The sequence below is a fragment of the Pygocentrus nattereri genome, chromosome 4 (assembly GCF_015220715.1).
Source record: "Pygocentrus nattereri isolate fPygNat1 chromosome 4, fPygNat1.pri, whole genome shotgun sequence".
In the NCBI taxonomy this organism is placed as follows: Eukaryota; Metazoa; Chordata; class Actinopteri; order Characiformes; family Serrasalmidae; genus Pygocentrus; species Pygocentrus nattereri.
Genome location: NC_051214.1, coordinates 15,875,541 through 15,897,831, shown reverse-complemented (window position 1 = coordinate 15,897,831; position 22,291 = coordinate 15,875,541). Strand labels below are relative to the sequence as shown.

The window sequence follows — 22,291 nt, the reverse complement described above, 5'->3', positions numbered from 1 at the left end:
AGACACAGAGATCGACTTGTTTTGGATAACAGAAGCCTTTAAAATCTACGTTAGCCTATTAAACTTGAATACTGCTGCGCCTAGCATAGAAGGAGAGGAGACCTTCAGTCGAAATAGTACGAGAAAAAAGGTTTTGAGACTTTTGAATTGGATATTTCATGAGCAGGACTTCCGATAGTGTCATGAAGTACGTTCGGTTGCACTCGCAGAAGGGCTTGGTCCTGTGCAGCAGTATCACCGGTTCATCTGTAGATTGTGGACAGCCAGCTGATTCACAGCAATGCTGACTGCAAAATAAAATCTAACCAGCAATGTTAACCTTAAACGTCTCTTAAAGTTTAACCCGAGAAGATGTCCGATGTCACCAAGACCGTCCAAAAATGGCACGCAAGTTTTAAAAAGGGCACGGACTTTGATTCGTGGGGGCAGTTGGTGGAAGCGATTGATGAGTACCAAATGTAAGTTGTCTACATGAGGCTTGAGTGAATCATCTGTCGTTACTCACCAAGTACATGTTCGCTTATTAATGGTGCCTAGCTGAAACAAACAAGTTCTTGTCAACTCGTGGAACTGTGCTGCTTACATTTTTGCATGATGTAACGAAACTAAAATTGAAGAAACTTGCTGCAGTTACTTACGCTGATAATGAAGTGAGTATTTGAAGCATTAGCACTTACGTGTTAACTTTTCTGGTTTTATTGGGAAACCACAATTAGATTTCTGGCATTTTGCAAACATGAAATTTAATCATGTTTGCCACATTAATGAGGGGGGCACACAGTTCTATCCTGCATTAGATGTTACAGATTTACCGTCACACCCTCTTTTTCCTGTGGGTGGAGCTTTTGTACTCACAGCGGTCCTTTGGGCCGTTAGATATTTTGATTAGCCACGGTGTCATTACTGATTACTAATTGTAAACAGAAAAGTCTACCATGAGCATCTCTGCATGATCATGTAATTTTTAACCACATTAGTTGTTGTGTTAGTCTGTTCTGGCATTTAGTCATGTTAGCAAATGCGTTTTATTTTGTTTTATTTTACTATATTATTATTTATTTGACAGACTTGCAAGGCAACTGCAGAAAGAGGTCCAGTCATCAAATCCACATGATTTCACAGAGGAACAAAAGGTTTGTATTTCAGTCATGTAGGCTTTAAGTGTCAAATTTTTACAATACTTCTTTTTTTTAATAGCACTTCTGGTGAATATTGTCTGTTTCAACTTAATCATGCATCAGAAAAACAAAATACCGTGACTCCCTGTATCATGTATCATGAAAATGTCATATTTTTGCCATAGATGTGAGGGCAAAATACACATTTACTCCTCTTTTTCTAAATATTTTCTTTTTCTAGAAAACCCTAGGAAAGGTTGCAACATGTCTTGAAATGCGAAGTGCATCCCTACAGGTTTGTAGTAATGCTTGCTAAATACTCTGTATTCAGTATATTGACGGACTGTGTCACATTGGCTTTCAGAATTTGGTGATGTTTAGCAGAAATTTATTCTTCTGTCTCCTCATGCAATGTTTCTGTCACAAATAGTAGATCTACCTCCACGCTTAACAGCTGGCAAGATGTTCTTTTCATCAAATGCCACTCCTTTTTCACCTCAAATATACAAACATGGTGAATGTGGCCAGTGAATTTCACTTTTTCATCGGTTCACAGCACTTGTTTCCAAAATTCCTCTGGCTTATCTAGATATTAATTTGCACACTTCAGATGTTGACATTTGTGATGAGTTCACAGGTAAGGCCTCCTTTTGATGGCTGTCCCATGCAGATCATGTTTGTGGAAGCAGTGGTGCACAGTAGAACAGTTCATCTACACTCCTATGTTAGCTAAACTTTTCTGTCCATATAAGGGTTTTATATATATATATATATATATATATATATATATATATATATATATATATATATATATGTATGGGATATAAGGGTTGTCTGGCCAGCAGACAAGCAGTTCTGAGAGTTCTCTTGGTCGTCCCCATCTTGACCTGTTGCACTTAACTGCCATTTCTTAATGACATTTTGGACAGTGGAGAGTTTGCAAGCTGGAAGCGTTTTAATATCTTTTTATAGCATTCCTCTGTTTCATAGGCTTGATGAACTAGCTTCACTATCAGATCCTCAGCTAGATGCTTAGAGGAACCTATAGTTGTTCATTGCTAGCACAAGGTTTGAGGAAATAAAGAACTTGATATGCTCTGGAGTTGGTGTTAGCTGACAATCCTTTATGACAATTCTTGACCTGCTTTATCAGTCTTCCTAACAAGTCAGTTCAGGCATAACGAGTAATAGACTTTTGAGACTTTTCAATCAAAAATCAACCAAAATTTGGTCCACATATTTGTACATGGCACAATCTTACCGTTTTATTTATTTTAAATATGTGCTCACTACGGCAGCACATATACTAAAATTGGATCGATACAGAGAAGGTTAGCATGGCCCCTGCGAAAGGATGACACGCAAATCCGTGAAGTGCTCCATATTTTTTGGGCTGGAGGTTAGGGATCTGACCCTGTGACCGGAAGGTTGCCGGTTTGATCCCCAGGGCCGACAGTCCATGACTGAGGTGTCCTTGAGCAAGACACCTAACCCCCAACTGCTCCCCGGGTGCCGTGGATAGGGCTGCCCACCGCTCCAGGCAAGTGTGCTCACTGCCCCCTAGTGTGTGTGTTCACTAGTGTGTATGTGGTGTTTCACTTCACGGGTGGGTTAAATGCGGAGGTGGAATTTCCCCATTTGTGGGATCAAAAAAGTATCACTTAACTTAACTTTAGTTAAATAGCAAGCAACAGGGCCTATGCAGAAAGAATTTAATACTCTTCTGCAGAGGTTGTGTTTACTAGCAGAATTGTTAACAAATTGAAATTTTGCATACAACTCTATGTGTAACAAAAACAAGCATTACCATTCACATATCCGTATATATAAAAATAAGAGCACATTTCCATAAAAACATCTGTGAAGTACAGTTAAATCACACTGATCAGACAAGTGTAATGGAAGAGTTTATATTATTGTTTTAACTGTATTGTATCAGGTGTTTATAATTTGTTGTTTGAATATTTTTTTCTCTAAGAGGCTTGCATAATTGTTCTCTTTAAACTGTGATATATAATTACAGCTTCTTCTTCCTACCAGGTAGATTCAGCATTGTTGTAAGATAAATAAGTATATTAATAAGTATCATTTTGAATGGCTTGACGGGTTTTCAATTAATTCTAGTGCAATTCACAAGAAGTTGGAATTTGAGGTCTGCACTCCTGCAGATTCCCACTGGATTTTCGGAAACCGACACAATAATTTGCAGCATGGAACTAATTTTCAGTGTTGTGCATAGGAGTAGGTGGGTAAACAGCCCACTGCATGCCGGAGCAGGATGAAGCTTGCATATAGAGAAATGCCACAAATTAATGAATAGCCTAACTAAAGTAGAATGGTCACTAAATCACAGGTATGAAAAAAATATATCAGTGAACAGTTAAAGTGAATGAAGCAATTCTTAAGAGTTGCAAAGAAATCGCTCAAATTCTTGTATTTTACAGAGTAGGGCTGCAAAAAAACAACTAATTTGATAGTTGCATAGTCTGTCGGTTGCTGAAACTAATAATCGAATATTCGGATTATGAATCGCTACATTACCAAATAACTTATTAGCTTTTAAATTTAGCTTGAGGTTAATTTATGCAGTTGCTAACTATGAAGACAGTAGAGATTATTAAAAAATTAATCGTTTTAATTATCGTTTCTGCTAATACAAAAGAAAAAACTAATTTATTTTCATGTAAAAATTTATTACCAAGGATGTGCAAAGTAGCAGTAATAAAATATCACAAAACTAAATCCATTTTCCTTTAATCAAGTAAATAAAAATCTGTGTGTGTCTAAGAGCAGATATAACCCGCTGTAGAGGAGATGAGCCCTGAAGGAGCAGATGGGAAAGTGGAGAATGCTTGTGGCAAACTTCTCTATGAACAGTGAAATTTGACTGATTTTGAGTAGTTTCATTTCAGTTTTCATTTCATTTGTTCAGCTGCCTGCGTGTTCACAATGAACTACCTCTTGAAACTGTTAGCGAGGGGAGCTAAACGTTTGCCAAGATCAGAAAAATGTTATGGCCGAATCTGAACGCACCAGTGGCCTCGATGCTAAGACACAGATGCAGTGTTCAAACGTGTAAGCGTTATCTGAAAAGTGAACAGGGTCGCTGTGAATAGTTAACTTGCTTCTCTCTTTCCAGCTCCATTAACGATTACAGAGAAAAGCATTTTAAAATAGAAAATGTTACAGCTCGGCTCACAACATGAAGAAGGACGGAATTTAACATTAGCTAACTAGCTCGCTAGCACAACTACTGCACTCTACACTAATGAGTGGATTGTAACTAATGAGTTATAATGGCATTTGCACTATATTTAACATATGATTTAGTGTGCTAGTATGCGGTTTGGGACGGGGCGTATCTTACCGAAATGAATCTTCTTCATCCAGGGAGCCGATACATTTTCCCTTCCAGTGATCCATCATGGAGGATGTGCTCCCTTACGTGATAAAGTTCGGCTTTACAAATACCACAGCCTTTTTTCTGAGTCTAGCTCCTATCGTTTGAGGTCCTTTGTTCTTGAGGTTGCCATCACCCTGATGTTAAGTCTCTAGTGTATGGTGATGTCAAAACAATCCTAGCGAGCACGAGAAAGACGTGTGATGACGTCACCAACTAATTGATTATTGAATTAGTTGCCATCTAACTGTCGATTTTAGTTGACTAAGTTGAATAATCTTTGCACCCCTGTTACATAGAAGATGGAGCCTTCAGTCCGCGGCCAGCAAAATAACAAAAATGGCCATTTTGTGGTTTAATTCCTGCTTTGTGTTTACTGGGCATAAATGGCGTTACTTCACAGTAAGCCGGATGACCAAACCACATCCAGTATTGAATGTCAGTTCGTCTTGACTGAGCTGCATGGCAGTGAGGACCAGAACGTTTTCGTTATGGGCAGGAGCGGAGCAAATGATTCAGATTTTTTGGCAGAAGACAAGAAGAAAAGAAGAAAAAAAAGACAGAAGAAAATCTTGCGGGAGCTTAGGACTGTTTTTTCAGGTGCAGACCTCTAGTCGTAGTGTTCAGTTCTAATCATTCTGTTGAGAGATTTGAATATTTTGTGGTCTTTTCCTGCTAGGATTGTCTAGGGTGGTCCTTAATTTTACTACAGTCATGCCCACAGATGAGACCAATGATGTCATAATAAGCCAGACAAAATGTTTTGAGTAGGTTCAAGTTTTTAACAGGGCTTGGAAAGTATGATGATCCTAGTGAGTTATGACTCTCCTGAATGTTTTGAGGAGGACTTTTGCAGTTTTGATTGCATGTTGTCAGAACATTACATCTCAACCACCAAAACTAGTAAATGCATTAATCATCAGTGTCTTTCTTCTTTGGTAGTGTACACAGTCTCAAGAAGACTTTAAGTTAGAGGACCTGAAGAAACTGGAACCCTGTATGTATGCTATTTTCAATGAAAGATGTTCCAACTATTGTATTCTGTTATCTCTAGAACAGAGTTGTATTGTATTTTACTATGTTTTAATGTTATTTATTTATATATTTGTTTATACTTTGCACTTGTAATTTATAAATGAATATATCTGGAAACACAGTGCTCTAGTTATGTCACCTGTTGATCTCAATCTGGGATATGATTAAACAGATCAGTTGAATAACAGTTGATATAATAAATGTTGGATATTGAGTAAATGTGACATCTGGGTATGATGGAAAAAACAGTTTATGTACCTGTTATTGGTTTGTGTTTACACTTTGTTACTGGCATTTTTTTAACAGTTATCAAGAATATTTTTACCTACAACAAAGATTTTCCTTTTGATGTCCAACCTGTGCCTTTAAGGTAAATGTACAATTTGGACAACTTATATGTTATGTTTGAAGGTCTGGATTGCTGAATTATTTTCCTTTAGTTATTCTGAAATTTTCTGGGCTTGTTGCTCATTGTGTGATTGTTAATCTCCACCCTTAGGAAAATTTTTGCCCCGGGTGAGGAGGAGAATCTAGACACTGAAGAGGAATTTGATGTAGCCACTGGAGCTGGATCAACACAGTCCTTCCCTAGAGGAGTCCCAGGTATGTGAGGCCTAGTAAGTCAAATCATAACTTAACAGCAATATATATATATATATTTGGATCGATTTCCTTGTATATTGATGGTGTATTATTTATGTATGAGGAGTTGGGTCTAACCAACAATTGACTAATATTGAGGTTTTGGCCAAAATCTTACCAGTTAAATAATGAAAAAAAAAATAGTTTGTTTTGTATGTAATGGTTTGTTTTATTATAAGTTTATGAAATGTTATTAATAAGGACTGACAATGATTATTTACCATTGACAAGTGACAGTCATATTAGCAAAAAAAAAAAAAACAAATAATAGAAAATTTACTTGATTATTTGATTTATTAACATTTCCTGGAATTTTAAAGATCAGTGTTAGTGTCCATTAGAAAATGTTAATCAGGCCCTAATTAAGAGCTATTAGTGTGGCTAAATGTTCACTCCGTGATTTATGTTTCATTACATTGAAAAAACTTTTACCATCAATCAGTAGTTACAGCTATTGATTTGCACAAAGTAACTTTAAAATTGTACATATAAGACTTCAAAGGATGGCTTTTGTTTGTATGTTAGAAAACTGTTTATGGCTTACTTGGTTTGTTGGTTGATGCTATGATCAACTACAGTAAAAGGTAAAAATGTTAAGATAATGACATGTAATTTTTTTTTATGAGTCATTTTCCCAAAACCATCTCAAAACATGTCCGTAAATATTTGTGTGTCAAAAGAATCATGGAGATAAAAAAAATATTCATGTCATTCAGTAGATCAATTGGAGCTCTATATGCCACAACCCCATTTCCAAAATAGCTGGGACACTGCAAAATGTAAATAAAAACAAAATGCAATGATGTGTAAATAATTGAAACCCTATATTTAATTGAAAAAAAGTACAAAGACAAATCACATCTGGAAACTGAGAAATGTTATTGTTTTTGGAAAATGTAAGTCCCATTTTGAATTTAACGGCAACAGCACATTCCAAAAAATTTGGGACAGGGGGCAAAAGAAGGCTGGTAAAGTTATGTAATGCTAAAAAAAAAAAAACACGGCGGTTAATTGGCAACAGCTCATGATCGGGTATACAGAGAGCATTCTTAAGAGGCTGAGTCTCTAAGAAGTTAAGATGAAGAGGAGTTCACTTCTCTGCAAAAGAATGCGTGAGCAAATAGTGCAACAATTCAAGAGTAACATTTCTCAACATAAAATATTAAGGAGCTTTTGCTTTTCATCATCTACAGTACATAATAACATTTAAAGACTCAGAGAATCCAGAGAAATCTCTGTGTGCAAGTGACCAGGCCTAAAACCAGTATTTGCTGGCCATGATCTTTGGGCCCTCAGGCAGCACTGCATTAAAAGAAGCCATGATTTTGTAGTGGAAATCACTGCTTGGGCTCGGGAACCCTTCTGAAAACCACTGTCTGTAAAACAGTTTGTCACTGCATCCAATAATACAAGTTAAAACTCTAAAACCCACAGAGGAAACTATATAAACAGGATCCAGAAATCCTGGATCCAAATGCTTAATGATATATACATGATTTGACAACATATGCTGCCATCTAGATGATGTCTTTTTCAGGGAAGGCCTTCCTTATTTCAGCCAGACAATGCCAAACCACATTCTGCATGTATTACAGCAGCATTGCTCCGTATTAGCCCAGGTACTAAACTGGCCTGTCTGCAGTCCAGACCTGTCGCCAATGAAAATATTTTCACATTATGAAGTGACACATGTGATAAAGGAGACCCAAAACTGTTGAGCAGCTGAAATCCTATATCAAACAAGACTGAAAAAACATTTCACTTTCAAAACTACAGCAGCTGGCCTGTTCAGTTCCCAAATGTTTACAGTGTGTTGTTAAAAGAAGAGGTGATGCAGTGGTAAACATGCCTCTGTCCCAACATTTTTTGGCTGTGTCATTGGCAGCGAATTCAAAATGTGTTTTTCAAAAAACAAAAAAATTTCTCAGTGTGAACATTTGAGCATTTGATATGTTGTCTTTGTAGTATTTTCAGTTAAAAACGTGGTTTAAACATGTCTGAGGTATCATACGTTATTTTAAAACTCATGGTATACAGGAAACCTACCTGGACATGAAAGAGCAAAATTTGCCAAGAGGAGTCGGACATTTGGACAGAACTGCTGGGAAAAACCCTGTCAAACACTATGCCATTTTGCAGATGGTCGTATCCAGAGCGACTTACAGTTTAATCTTTAAAATTAAAATTTAAACTGTATGGACCTGTGGATCAGTGACATGTCTGGCATAAGAACATCAAAGCATGTTACATAAAGAACATCATGGTCAGGCATGGAGGTCGGGCAGTCCTTTTGAGGGGGTGTTTTGCTGCTGCAGGAACTGGTAGTCCTGCCTGTTAGCCTGGCATCATGGATTCTTTGAAATACCAGGCCATTTCAGTTGCTAAATTGAAGCTTGGTGATCATTGGACTTTCCAGACATTGATCCCAACATGGAATGTCCTTGAGTGGCCATCTCAGCCCCAGATTTAAATCCCTTCCACACCAAACTCACTCATCGACAGGTGCGCAGTCATGTTGGAACAGAAAGGGGCCATCCCCAAACTCTTCCAGCAAAGTTGGGAGCATGAAATTGTCCAAAGTCTCTTGGTCTGCTGAAGCATTAAGACTTCTTTTCACTGGAAATAAGGGGCCGAGCCCAACTCCTAAAAAACAACCCCACACCATGATCAGACTCATCCATTGGATTGCCATATGGAGAAGCGTGATTCGTCACTCCAGAGAACATGTCTCCACTGTTTCTAGAGTCCAGTGGTGGCGCTTTACACCACTGCATTTGACGCTTCGCATTGAGCTTGGTGATGTAAGGCTTGGATGCAGCTGCTCGGCCTTGGAAACTCCTGCCATGAAGCTCTCTACGCACAGTTCTTGAGCTAATTTGAAGGCCACATGAAGTTTGGAGGTCTGTAGCGATTGACTCTGCAGAAAGTTGGCGACTCTGTGCACTATGTGCCTCAGCATCTGCTGACTCCGCTCTGTCATTTTACGTGGCCTACCACTTCTTGGCTGAGTTGCTGTCAATCCCAATCACTTCCACTTTATAATACCACTGACTCTTGACTGTGGAATATTTAGTAGCAAGGAAATTTCACTGTACCACTGATCCTATCACTGAGTTCACTGAGCTCCTGAGAGTCAACAATTCTTTCATAAATGTTTGTAGAAGCAGTCTGCATGCATAGGTGCTTGGTTTTAAACACCTGTGACCCCTCACATTTCCGCAAATATTTTATATATTTTCATGGGACAACACTATAGAAATGAAACTTGGATATAACTTACAGTAGTCAGTGTACAGCTTGTATAAAAGTATAGATTTACTGTCCTCTGAAAATAACTCGACACACAGCCATTAATGTCAAAACAGCTAGCAACACAAGTGAGCACACCTCACAGTGAACATGTCCATATTGTGTTGTTGTCCCTGCCTGGTGTCATGTGACTCGTTAGAATGGTGTGAATTGGGTGCAGGGCTTTTAAATTTGGTCTTTTGGGTATAATTCTCTCATACTGGTCACTTGATATTCAACATGGCACCTTATGGCATAGAACTCCTTGAGGATGTGAGAAATAGAATTGTTGCTCTCCACAAAGATGGCCCAGACTATAAGAAGATTGCTAACATCCTGAAACTGAGCTATACGGTGGCCAAGGTTATACAGCAGTTTTCCAGGACCGGTTCCACTCGGATAAGGCCTTGCCAGGGTCAACCAAATAAGTTGAGTCCACGTATTCAGCGTCATATCCAGAGGTTGGCTGCAAAAATTAGACGCATTAGTACTGCGATCATTGCTGCAGAGGTTGAAGAAGTGGGTGGCCAGCCTGTCAGTGGTTAGCAGTGGTGGACGAAGTACAAAAATCATGTACTTGAGTTAAAGTAGAGATACCCAAGGTAAAATATTACTCCAGTAAAAGTAGAATAGAAGTCCTTACTCTAGACCTCAACTTGAGTAAAAGTACTAAAGTATTTGCCTTCAAATGTATTTGTAATGTATGATTAATTATGACTCTAATGTCCTGTTATCCTTTTTGTAATAAGACTCACTTCATGAACTCATTTTAGGTGAAAATCCTCCAGTGTCTCTCTTGGTAAACCAGTCCTTTAATAGTCATTAATTAGTCTGACGCTGATGTCTATTAAAATGATGTGATTGTGAGACACAAAACACTGAAGGCAAACAGTTTCCATCAGGTAGAACCGAGTGGCTCTGAAATAACTTTTTACAAACAAAGTTTCAGTTTTAGATTACTTTGTAACTTAGTTACAAATTGAATGAAAACTTGCTTTAAACTCAGGTTCACAAATACGTTTTCCTTTACTGTATTGATCTGTAGGTCTCTGTTCATAAACTAACCGAAACTAATTTACTATAAAATGAAAGTCTTTGTATGAGTTCAGAAAAAAGGCACATGCCAGTCACAACTGCAAATGTGTACATATTTCTATATTGTGGTCTGTTTACACAAATTTAGGTTAGTTCCATAGTATAGGTAGACATATGTGCTCCAAAGTGACCACTGTGCCCCTGATTGGTGCTCTTGCTTTGCGTTTCTTTTATTTTTACCTTTTTATGTTTTTATACACACAAAAACCAAAAGGAACGACAGATTTCTCAAAATGTAGTGGTGTAAAAAGTAAGGTATTTGACTTTGAAATGTAGTGGAGTGAAAGTAAAAAGTCACCCAAAATGGAAATACTTAAGTAAAGTACAGATACACGAAAAAAGTACTAAAGTACAGTAACAAATTACATTTACTTAGTTACTGTCCATCCCTGGTGGTTAGACCATACACCACACAATGCATCAACTCGATCTTCACGGCTGTCGTCCCAGAAGAAAGCCTCTTCTGAAGCTGATGCACAAGAAAGCCCATAAACAGTTTGCTGAAGACAAGCAGTTCAAGAGCTTGGATTACTGGAACCCTGTCCTTAGGTCTGACGAAACCAAGATAAACTTGTTTGGCTCAGATGGTGTCCAACATGTGTGCTGGTGCCCTGGTGAGAACCCCTGTGGGGCATCCTCAAGCACCAGCTCTGTGATGTCATCATGGAGGAGTGGAAGAGGATTCCAAAAGCAACCTGCACAGCGCTGGAGATTTCCATGCCCAAGAGGGTTAAGGCTATTATTGCTAGATAATAATGGTAGTCACACAAAATATTGACACCTTGAGCACAATTTGGACATGTTCACTGTGAGGTGTACTCACTTGTGCTGACAGCTGTTTTGCAGAAATGTAAGCGGTGTACTCACTTTTGTGAGATGCTGTTTGTATGTATGTATGAATGTACGTGTGTGTGTGTGTGTGTGTGTGTGTGTGTGTGTGTGTGTGTATACATCCATCCATCCATCCATCCATTTTCTAAGCCGCTTCTCCGTCAGGGTCTATATATATATATATATATATATATATATATATATATATATATACATATATATATATATATATACACAATATAATATATTAGATTTATAGATTGACATCTACCAACTACTACAGTCGACTTGAAAAAATGTATGACAAAAATGTAATGTTTTCTTTTTTTGAAATATTCAAACAGTTATGCATCATATAATGAAAATTTTAAAACCAGTGTGGGAAGAAAAATAAAGAAACTACTGAAGTTGTAAGCAGGCAAAGTTAGCCATGGTCAAATGAGGTAAAGATTGATTTTTTTTTTTTTTTTTTTTTTTTTTTTTTTTTTGGACTTCATCTATTAAGCATGAAGGAGGCACTGTCATGGCTTGGACATGCATTGCTGCTTCTGTAACAAGCTCACTGATTCATTAATGTAACTCGTAATGGTAGCAGCAGAATTGAATTCTGAAGTGTACATAAATAGAGCATAAGAGTGTAAAGAGCAAAAACACGTGAATCTGACATTTTCAATTCTGGTTTCATATGTGGTACAGAAATATGACACATATCTGTTACAGTGCGACTCTGAACAGCCAGATCTTTATTTATGTGACGTTCGTCATCATTTCATACTGCTGAGACCACATAAACATTGAGGCTGATGTTATTGTGTTGAAAATTTTGAAGAGACCTATCCAAACCACTCCACATTGGAAGAGGTTTTGAAATAAATGGCCGAACACGACTCAATGAAGGAGTGGTTCTGCAGGTGGGGACCACAGACCACTTCTCAGTACCTATGCTTTCTGGCTGATGTTTTGGTCACTTTTGAATGTTGGTGGTGCTTTCACACTCGTGGTAGCATGAAACGGACTCTACAACCCACACAAATGGCTCAGGTAGTGCAGCTCATCCGGGATGGCACATCAATGCGAGCTGTGGCAAGAAGGTTTGCTGTGTCTGTCAGCGTAGTGTCCAGAGGCAGGAGGCGCTACCAGGAGACAGGCCAGTACACCAGGAGATGTGGAGGAGGCCGTAGGAGAGCAAGAACCCAGCAACAGGACCGCTACCTCTGCCTTTGTGCAAGGAGGAACAGGAGGAGCACTGCCAGAACCCTGCAAAATGACCTCCAGCAGGCCACAAATGTGCATGTGTCTGCACAAACGGTTAGAAACCGACTCCATGAGGATGGTATGAGGGCCCAACGTCCACAGATGGGGGTTGTGCTCACAGCCCAACACCGTGCAGGACGCTTGGCATTTGCCAGAGAACAAAAGGATTGGCAAAATCGCCACTGGCGCCCTGTGCTCTTCACAGATGAAAGCAGGTTCACACTGAGCACATGTGACAGATGTGAGTCTGGAGACGCCGTGGAGAGCGATCTGCTGCCTGCAACATCCGTCAGCATGACCGGTTTGGCAGTGGGTCAGTAATGGTGTGGGGTGGCATTTCTTTGGAGGGCCGCACAGCCCTCCATGTGCTCGCCAGAGGTAGCCTGACTGCCATTAGGTACTGAGATGAAATCCTCAGACCCCTTGTGAGAACATATGCTGGTGCGGTTGGCCCTGGGTTCCTCCTAATGCAGGACAATGCTAGACCTCATGTGGCTGGAGTGTGTCAGCAGTTCCTGCAAGATGAAGGCATTGAAGCTATGGACTGGCCCTCCCATACGCCAGACCTGAAACTGATTGAGCACATCTGGGACATCATGTCTCGCTCCATCCACCAACGTCACGTTGCACCACAGACTGTCCAGGAGTTGGCTGATACTTTAGTCCAGGTCTGGGAGGAGATCCCTCAGGAGACCATCCGCCACCTCATCAGGAGCATGCCCAGGCGTTGTAGGGAGGTCATACAGGCACGTGGAGGCCACACACAATACTGAGCCTCATTTTGACTTGTTTTAAGGACATTAAATCAAAGTTGGATCAGCCTGTAGTGTGTTTTTCCACTTTAATTTTGTGTGTGACTCCAAATCCAGGCCTCCATTGGTTAATAAATTTGATTTTTTTTATATATATATATATATATATATATATATATATATATATATATATATATATATATATTCAAGATCCTAGTAATGTCAGTGAGTCACAGACTTGATGCAGTTATTGTAAGTAAAGGTTTTGGGACCATATACTAACTTTAAACAATTTAATTTGCTACACTTCTTCTGTGTATGGTCTCATGCACATTGTTCGATCTGGAATACAAATTGTATGAGTATATAACAAAAATAACCCACTTAATTTCACTTAATTCTACCAGTAATTTTGCTTCTCATTGTATATTTTTCTCTGATGCTCAGATGAACATGACCCACTTGACACACTATACATGTGAAGATGATGAACTGAACTGTGGAACTGTTTGTTTCTAACAGGTACTTTATTACCACGACTTCCCTCAGAGCCAGGAATGACTCTACTCACTTTAAAAATCGAGAAGATTGGTCTGAAAGATGCAGGGCAATGTATCGATCCTTACATGACAATTAGTGTAAAAGGTATGATCATCTGTAATTTTTTTTTTTTTTTTTTTTGTGAAAATGTTTGTTTTCTGCACAAAAGTTCATAAATGTGTCAGTTCAAATGTCAGAATGTAATAATAGGTTTTTCTGTACGGCAGACTTGAACGGTGTTGATTTGAACCCTGTTCAGGACACTCCAGTGGCAACACGTAAAGAAGACACATACATTCATTTCTGTGTAGATGTGGAAATTCAAAAACATCTTGAAAAACTTCCAAAAGGTCAGAAAAACTACTTTTGAAAAAATTTGATTTTTTTCCCCATTCAAATTCAAATGCACTTTCATTTGACCATTAACTCATAACACAGCAGTTCTGTGTTGATCATAATCATACACTCACTGAGCAGTTTACTAGGAACACCTCTACACCTACTCACTCATGAAGTTATTTATTCTGCCGATCATGTAGCAGAAATCTAGTGTGGATACACGCAAGCTCCAGGTACTGTTCACATCAAACATTAGAATTGGGGGCAGGGGGGTGATCTCAGTGACTTTAACAGTGGTATGATTGTTGGTGACAGATTGGCTGCTTGGAGTATAACTGCTCATTAGAGATCTGTGCGGGACTATTCTTTCCGATCTGCTGCCACAAGATTTCATCCTACTCCTGAAGAAAATGGGAATCATTTGTCTGAAATTCTGTCATGGCAAACTGACATCCAATTTTTGATATGGCCTGTTCACAAATTTTCACATTTTTTGCTGCTATAATTAAACCACAGCTGGCAACTGTGTTTGTTGGACTGGAGGCTTCATCTGTAAGCTACTAGAATTTGCACGTTTTTTTGTAATCAGTTGCAACTTAATTCGTTAAGTTGGCTTGAAAAAGCCAACTTACTGTTCTTTGCAGTCATATTATTTTTAAGATAAACAAACAGCACACACTACACACAACAGACAACAAAACAAAAACACAACAAAAACACACGGCACACACTCAATACACCCCACACTACACACTCAACACACTCCGCATCACACATACTCAAACACTTTTTCTTGTTTTAACATAATTAACTGGCTTTTTCAAGCCAACTTAAAGTTCGTTCACAAACTTTCCTTTTCTAGTTTTAAATGTTTTACTGTTATCATCTGATGAATCTGAGGCATGCAGATGGTAGGGTCAGAATTTGGCACCGGCAGCATGAATCCATGGACCTAACCCACTTTGTGTAAACAGTCCATGCTGGTGGAGGTGGTGTAATGGGGAGTGTTTTCTTGGCACACTTTGGGCTTGTTAATATAAATTAATCATCCCTTGAATTAGTCTATTTGAGTGCTGGTCGCATGATTACAGCAACTTCAGTGTTCTTCAGTGACCTTCCCAGTTACTGGATCTGAATCCAGTGGAGGCTGTTAGGGGAGAACAAAGCGAGGTCCTACACAGTATTAGTGTAGTTCCTAATAAAGTCCTTGGTGAATTATGTTTAAAAATACCATTGGAAATGTAACTATCATTTTCCCCACTGTGCTTTCTTTGCTGTAGGTGCAGCTATATTCTTTGAATTCAAACACTACAAGCCCAAGAAGAGGTTCACCAGCACTAAGTGTTTTGCCTTCATGGAGATGGATGAGATTAAGCCTGGTCCCATTGTGATAGAGCTGTGAGTACTGAGCAAGAAATTCTGCCATATTTATGTTTATGTTTAATACTATGTTACCAAGCTTACATGTAAACTGAGGCAAAAACTTGGCTTCTGGCATCAAAACAAAATGTGTTTCCTAATGCACACAAGAAAGAAACATTGTTGAAATAATGTTTTGTGTATTCTGGGTGCATTTGCAGCTACTCTCAAATATTTAAACTCTGTATTTCAGTCTGCTTTAAGATTCCTTACTGGTGACCCCTACAGTACCCATCAGTATATACTGCATGAAAAGGTTGGCTGGTCACTTCTGGCTGTATGTTGGCTTCTTTTTATCCATAAAGCACTAACTGACCATATGCCATTGTACATCATAATGTTCAGTGTAAATAATACATTTTATCAGACTCATTCCAGTGATTGGATTACGTTCCAGTGATTGGATTACTCTTCAAGAGCTTTTACTAAACTGGAAAAAATCTGCTTTTAGCTACAGTGCACCAGCAAGCTGGAATTTTGGAAAACTCTACAACCTCAATTGCTGATCTTATGTGAACATTTCAGACTTTTCTCTAACCATATCCACCCAGCCTGCAATTGTTTTGTTTGTTTTCAGTTAATTTTTAATTTGGTAGGTGTTATTGGTGTACATTTATTTATTTTGAATTATTTTGTCTTTTTTTTGTTTTTATTTACTGCTAAGTTACTGTTTCACATTTTCTATTTTATTTATTTTATAAACTATGTGTATTATTTTATCCCTATTTGATCGGTTATTTATTAAGCAGTTTTATTTTGTCAGTTTTGATGGTTTATTCTGATTAGATTTTTCTTCTAATAAATTTACCATTATGAATTTTTTTTAACATTTGATATGTTTTTAGTCAAAAATTTTCAATCCTTGATTTCTGTATTGGCTTAACTACATTGTAAATGAGGGTCACCAACAAATCGATCAAGTAGATATACAGTATTGCGCAGAAGTCCGAGACCACCCATCATTTATTTCATTGCCAGTAAAAACAGCAACTACAAGTACAGGTTATTACTTTTTCATGAGATATGTGTGAAAGTGAAAGGTAAATAAATAAATAAATGAAATATTTTGAAAATGTTACATTACATTCCCCATGCAAGACCTGGTAGACCACTAAAACAGTCACCCCAGATATACAATACATAAAGCTTTTTATACTAATGCTGTTTGCTATCCCATGTCAGTCAGAGGAGGCTGGGTTCCCCTTTTGAGTCTTGGTTCCTCTCAAGGTTTCTTGCTGTTCTTATTTGGAAGTTCTTTGGAGGGTGGGAATGTAGATCGACCGGTAAATTGAGAGCCTTATGGCTCAGCTCTTTCTTTGTCACAACAGACCGGTAAAGAGCCCGCATCACTGCTGACCCAGCACCAATCCGCCTGTCAATCTCCCTTTCCCTTTTACCATCACTCGTGAACAAGTCCCCGAGATACTTAAACTCCTCCACTTGGGGCTTATCCCTGACCCAGAGAGGGCTCTCCACCCTTTTCCGCCTGAGAACCATGGTCTCGGATTTAGAGGTACTGATTCTCATCCCGTCCAACTCTCACTGGGAACGAGTCTGACTTACTGCCAGCCTTGCGAACCGAACTCCTGCTTTGTTTATACAGGGCCTGAATGGCTCGTAGCAAAGAGCCATGTACTCTGTACTCCAGAAGCACCTCCCACAGAATACCCCAGGGAACACAGTCGAATGCCTTCTCCAAATCCACAAAGCATGTGTGGACTGGTTGGGCAAACTGCCATGAACCCTCCAGAATCCTGTAGAGGGTGAAGAGTTGGTCCAGTGTTCCATGACCAGGGCGGAGACCGCACTGCTCCTCTTGAATCCGAGGTTCGACTATAAGCCTATAAGTTTACTGGTCTGACCGGCATCTTCCCCCACCACCTGATCCGACTCACCACCAGGTGGTGATCAGTTGACAGCTCAGCTCCTCTCTTTACCCGAGTGTCCAAAACACATGGCTGCAAGTCAATCGTTGAACTGCAGCCTAGGGTGTCCTGGTGCCATGTGCACTTATGGACATCCTTGTGTTCAAATATGGTGTTTGTGATGGACAAACTGTGGTTTGCACAGAAGTCTAAAAACTGAACACCACTCAGGTTCAGATCAGAGAGGCCATTCCTCCCAATCACACCCCTCCAGGTCTCACTGTCATTGCCCACGTGAGCGTTGAAGTCCCCCAGTAGGACAATAGAGTCTCCAGGAAGAGCACTTGCAAGCACGCTTTCCAAGGACTCTAAGAAGGCTGGGTACTCTGAGCTGCTGTTCGGTGCACAAGTACAGACAACAGTCAGGACCCATTCCCCAACCCCAAGGCGTAGGGAAGCTACCCTCTCGTCCACCAGAGAAAACCCCAACATACAGGCGCCGAGTCGAGGGGCTATGAGAGCCCACACCTGCCCGCCACCTCTCACCATGGGCAACTCCAGAAAAGAATAAAGTCCAGCCCCTCTCAAGGAGATTGGACCCAGAGCCCACGCTGTGTGTTGAGGTGAGCCCGACTATATCTAGCTGGTATCTCTCAACCTTGCGCACCAACTCAGGCTCTTTCCCCACAAGTGAGGTAACATTCCAAGTTCCAAAAGCCAGTTTCAGCAACCGAGGATCAGAATGCCAAGACCCACACCTTCGGACACTGCCCGATCCACAAAGCACCGAACCCCTACTACCACCACCAATGGGAGGGGGGACTCATGTAACTCCTTCGGGCTGGGCCCAGCCGGGCACCATGAGTAAATGCCCGGCCACCAGACGCATGCTGGCAAGCCCCTCCCCCAGGCCTGGCTCCAGGGTGGGGCCCCGGTAACCCTGATCCAGGCAGGGTACACAAGTCCTGTTTTCTTCTTATTTTCATAAGGGTAATTATGGATCACACTTCGTCTGACCTGTCACCTAGGACCAGACTGAAGTTTGGAGGTGTGGAAAAATATCCCTGTAGATGTCATGGAAATGCTGAGATAAAAGCAAAGCTTGTACAGACAATTTATTATATTTATTTTAGGTTTCATCAAATGTTTTCTGCCTTATTTTTTGATGTTGAAAAATGAATAACTTTAACTGGAAATAAAAATAAATGAAATGTGGTCTTTGACTTTTCCACAGTTCTGATAATATTGTAAAATTTCACTATTCATAAGCATTTTATTTGGTCCTAAAAAGTAGTGAATGCCACAATATATATGGAGTATTTCATAAAACATTTCTCAAGATGCTGGATAACTTTGTCCAAGAACAATGTCCCTTACTTTGTCTTCTATTTACCAGTGTTGCCATTGGATTATGCTACTTGGCTAACTAAGTAATCCTGCTTTGTGAATCATTCTAGTATGCTCTGTCTTTTAATAGTTTTTGTTGATGCAGATTGTGATCTGTGATCTCAGGTACAAGAAGCCAACTGATTTCAAGAGGAAGAAACTCAACCTCCTTACAAAGAAACCTCTCTACCTACACCTTTATCAGACTTTGCACAAAGACTGAGCAGGCACATGGACAAACCTTCATCAGACTTTGACACGAAGGGACAACAGGTCCCCCCCCCTCCCCCCGCCTCTTTGTTATCTGATTAAAGTTGGTGCATCTACATTCACAGCAATACCAAACTCTGGATTCCAGACTTCTGGATTTTTCAGCTTTGGAATTTCAGACATAGGCTTTATATCATAATACTTATAATTGTCTAATCTGTTTGTCCATCCAATAAAAGAGAGAGAAAGGCCACTGGGAATGAGTATGTCATCTTTCAATGTTTTACTATCTCACCCCTAGTCCTTTAAAGCTACCACTAAAGAATCAAAGAGAAGACTGACATTGGCATTTTAAAATCTGACAAGACAAGCACTGACAGCATATTATTTATCTAATGAAAATGGACCACTGTCAGCTGATCCAAGAGATAGGATTAATTCAGCCATGCGTTCTGAGGTTAAAAGAGTGAAGTGTACATATAATGCTTTTAATTACTACAGACCCCATATTGCTCCAAGAATGTACTCTTTAACTTCGTAATGGAAGGCTACACAGCAAAAAATGTGATCCATAGGTAATACCAGCAATCTACAACCCCAATTCCAATGAAGTTAGGACATTGTGCAAAACATAAAAAAAAAAGAATACAGTGATTTACAAATCCTTTTCAACCTATATTCAATTGAATACAAAGATAAGATATTTAATGTTCAAATGGATAAACTTTATTGTTTTTTGCAAATATTCACTCATTTTGAATTTGATGCCTGCAACACTTTCCAAAGAAGTTGGGACAGGGGCAGCAAAAGACAGGGAAAGCTGAGGAATGCTCAAAAAACAACTGTTTGGAACATTCCACAGGTTAACAGGTTAATTGGGAACAGGTGACTGTCATGATTGGGCATAAAGGGAGCATCCCTGAAAGGCTCAGTCGTTCACAAGCAAGGATGGGGCGAGGTTCATTTGCGTGAGCAAATAGTCCAACACTTTAAGAACAACGTTTCTCATTTCATCATCTACAGTCCATAATATCATCACGCCACCTGCTTCTCTGGGCCCGAGCTCATCTGAGATGGATGGTTGCAAAGGGGAAAAGTGTCCTATGGTCTCATGAGTCCATATTTCAAACTGTTTTTGGAAATCATGGACGTTGTGTCCTCTGGGCCAAGGAGGAAAAGGACTGTCCAGATTGTTAACAGCTTAAAGTTCAAAAGCCAGCAACTCTGATGGTATGGGGGTGTGTTATTGGCCATGGCATGGGTAACTTGCACATCTGTGAAGGCACCATTATTGCTGAAAGGTACATACAGGTTTTGGATCAACATGTGCTGCCATCCAAGCAACGTCTTTTTCAGGGACGTCCCTGCTTATTTCAGCAATTTCCTTCAGGATCAATAAAGTATCTATCTATCCATCCATCCATCCATCCATCCATCCATCTAAGACAATACCAAGCCACATTGTACACGTGTTACAACAGCGCGGCTTCGTAGTAAAACAGTGCGGGTACTAGACTGGCCTGCCTGCAGTCCAGACTTGTCTCCCATTGAAAACGTGTGGTGCATTTTGAAGCGCAAAATACAACAATGGAGACCCCGGACTGTTGAGCAATTGATGTTGTACATCAAGCAAGAATGGGAAAGAATTCCACCTACAAAGCTTCAACAATTAGTGTCCTCAGTTCCCAAACGCTTATTGAGTGTTGTTACAAGGAAAGGTGATGTAACACAGTGGTAAACATGCCCCTGTCCCAACCTCTTTGGAACGTGTTGCAGGCATCAAATTCAAAATGAGTGAATATTTGCAAAAAACAATAGTTTATCCGTTTGAACATTAAATATCTTGTCTTTGTAGCGTATTCAGTTGAATATAGGTTGAAAAGGATTTGCAAATCATCGTATTGTGCTTTTATTTGTTTTACCCAATGTCCTAACATCATTGAAATCGGGGTTGTAATACAAGGTGTTTCGCTGCAGAGTATTACTATTCTATGGATGAAACATTTTAATAAATGACACGTTATGTCCCACCAATGGACAGTAATATGAGATGTGCAGTAAGTTTAAAAGAAAAAAGCCAGTAGACTTCATAAAGGAATGGGCTTCAGCAGAACTAAAAAGTGTAGTAAAACTGAATTCAGCGATTTCCTCCCTTTATAATGTGCATGTCCAAGTAAGAGATTCTAGGTTAGAAGTTACAGTAAAGTGACAAATTCATGGAAAAATCAATATCAAGTGTTTTAGTAATGTATCACCAGAACAGCTTAGGCATATTCTACAAGTCTCTGAAACTGTGCTGAAGGGATGAAACACCATAGGATTCCCTCAAGAGCTTTATTGATTATTTGTTATGAAGAGTGATCAAAATCTTTCATAACTGTTCAATCGAGTTGCAATCTGGTGACTGTGAAGGCCATAGCATGTGATTGTACATCATTTTCAAATCACTCATTGACCCCCGATGTCCTGTAAACAGAGGTATTGTCGCCCTGGAAGAGACCACTATCAACAGGATAGAAATGTTTCAACACAGCATAAAAGTTATAAATTTATGTTGAATTGGAGTGACCCTTCTCTTTTAAGGGACAGCTGACCTATACCAGCAAAATGCCCCCTATGCATGAAATGGCTCCTCTCTATAGGGGTCCAGCATTAAGGCCTGTTACATCTTCTGGAAAATAAATTGATGGATGACTCTTATTTCTGCATTTCCAAATATCTGTTTTTGTAACTAGGTTTTTTATGCACTACTATAAAACCCTATTTATGTACTTTTGGACAAACTGTTCTTGCTTATGCAGTCTGAACATGTTATACGTTGAAATTCTTAGTCACCTGAGAAACAGCTGCTGTTCAGTTTTTCCTTAATTAGATAACACTAACACCAAGGCATAATAATCACAATGTATGCTTTGGACCACAATTTTCAGCCCTGTTGCTGATGTTTTTCAGATGAAACTGTAGTCACTGTTTTTACTGAAACAATGGCCAGTTTTTGTGATTGATACTCCTGCCAACTGTATCCCACAAATGAGCCTTTTCTGTAACTGAAATATTTTCTTTTTGTAACGTTGATCCAAAACATCATTTTCAGCATTTATGCACATGCCCGAAAGC

At 39.4% G+C, this 22,291-nt stretch overlaps 1 protein-coding gene and 1 non-coding gene across 3 annotated transcripts; both read left to right on the top strand.

Moving 5' to 3' along the window:
• The first annotated feature begins 5 nt into the window (after positions 1–5).
• aida (axin interactor, dorsalization associated) lies at positions 6–19,786 on the top strand. 2 transcript variants are annotated; one of them, XM_017725551.2, is made up of 10 exons: positions 6–458; positions 1,067–1,133; positions 1,360–1,413; positions 5,461–5,515; positions 5,860–5,923; positions 6,053–6,156; positions 13,938–14,060; positions 14,183–14,305; positions 15,575–15,692; positions 19,091–19,786. In XM_017725551.2, the coding sequence occupies exons 1-10, from the start codon at positions 352–354 to the stop codon at positions 19,185–19,187; spliced, it is 912 nt and encodes a 303-aa protein (XP_017581040.1). In that variant the 5' UTR covers positions 6–351; the 3' UTR covers positions 19,188–19,786. The 2 variants fall into 2 exon arrangements, with proteins under 2 accessions (XP_017581040.1, XP_017581041.1); XM_017725552.2 differs by lacking the exon at positions 6–458 and adding an exon at positions 504–650.
• LOC119263342 lies at positions 2,401–2,507 on the top strand. The gene has a single exon (XR_005130258.1). It is a non-coding gene; the product is annotated as a U6 spliceosomal RNA (small nuclear RNA).
• Positions 19,787–22,291: the final 2,505 nt, after the last annotated feature.

Coding starts and splice junctions, on each gene's coding strand:
- aida (XM_017725551.2), top strand. CDS start 352: ATGTCCGATGTCACCAAGACCGTCCAAAAATGGCACGCAAGTTTTAAA. Junction 5,516..5,859: donor CCTGAAGAAACTGGAACCCT/GTATGTATGCTA, acceptor TTTTTTTAACAG/TTATCAAGAATATTTTTACC. Junction 5,924..6,052: donor GTCCAACCTGTGCCTTTAAG/GTAAATGTACAA, acceptor CTCCACCCTTAG/GAAAATTTTTGCCCCGGGTG.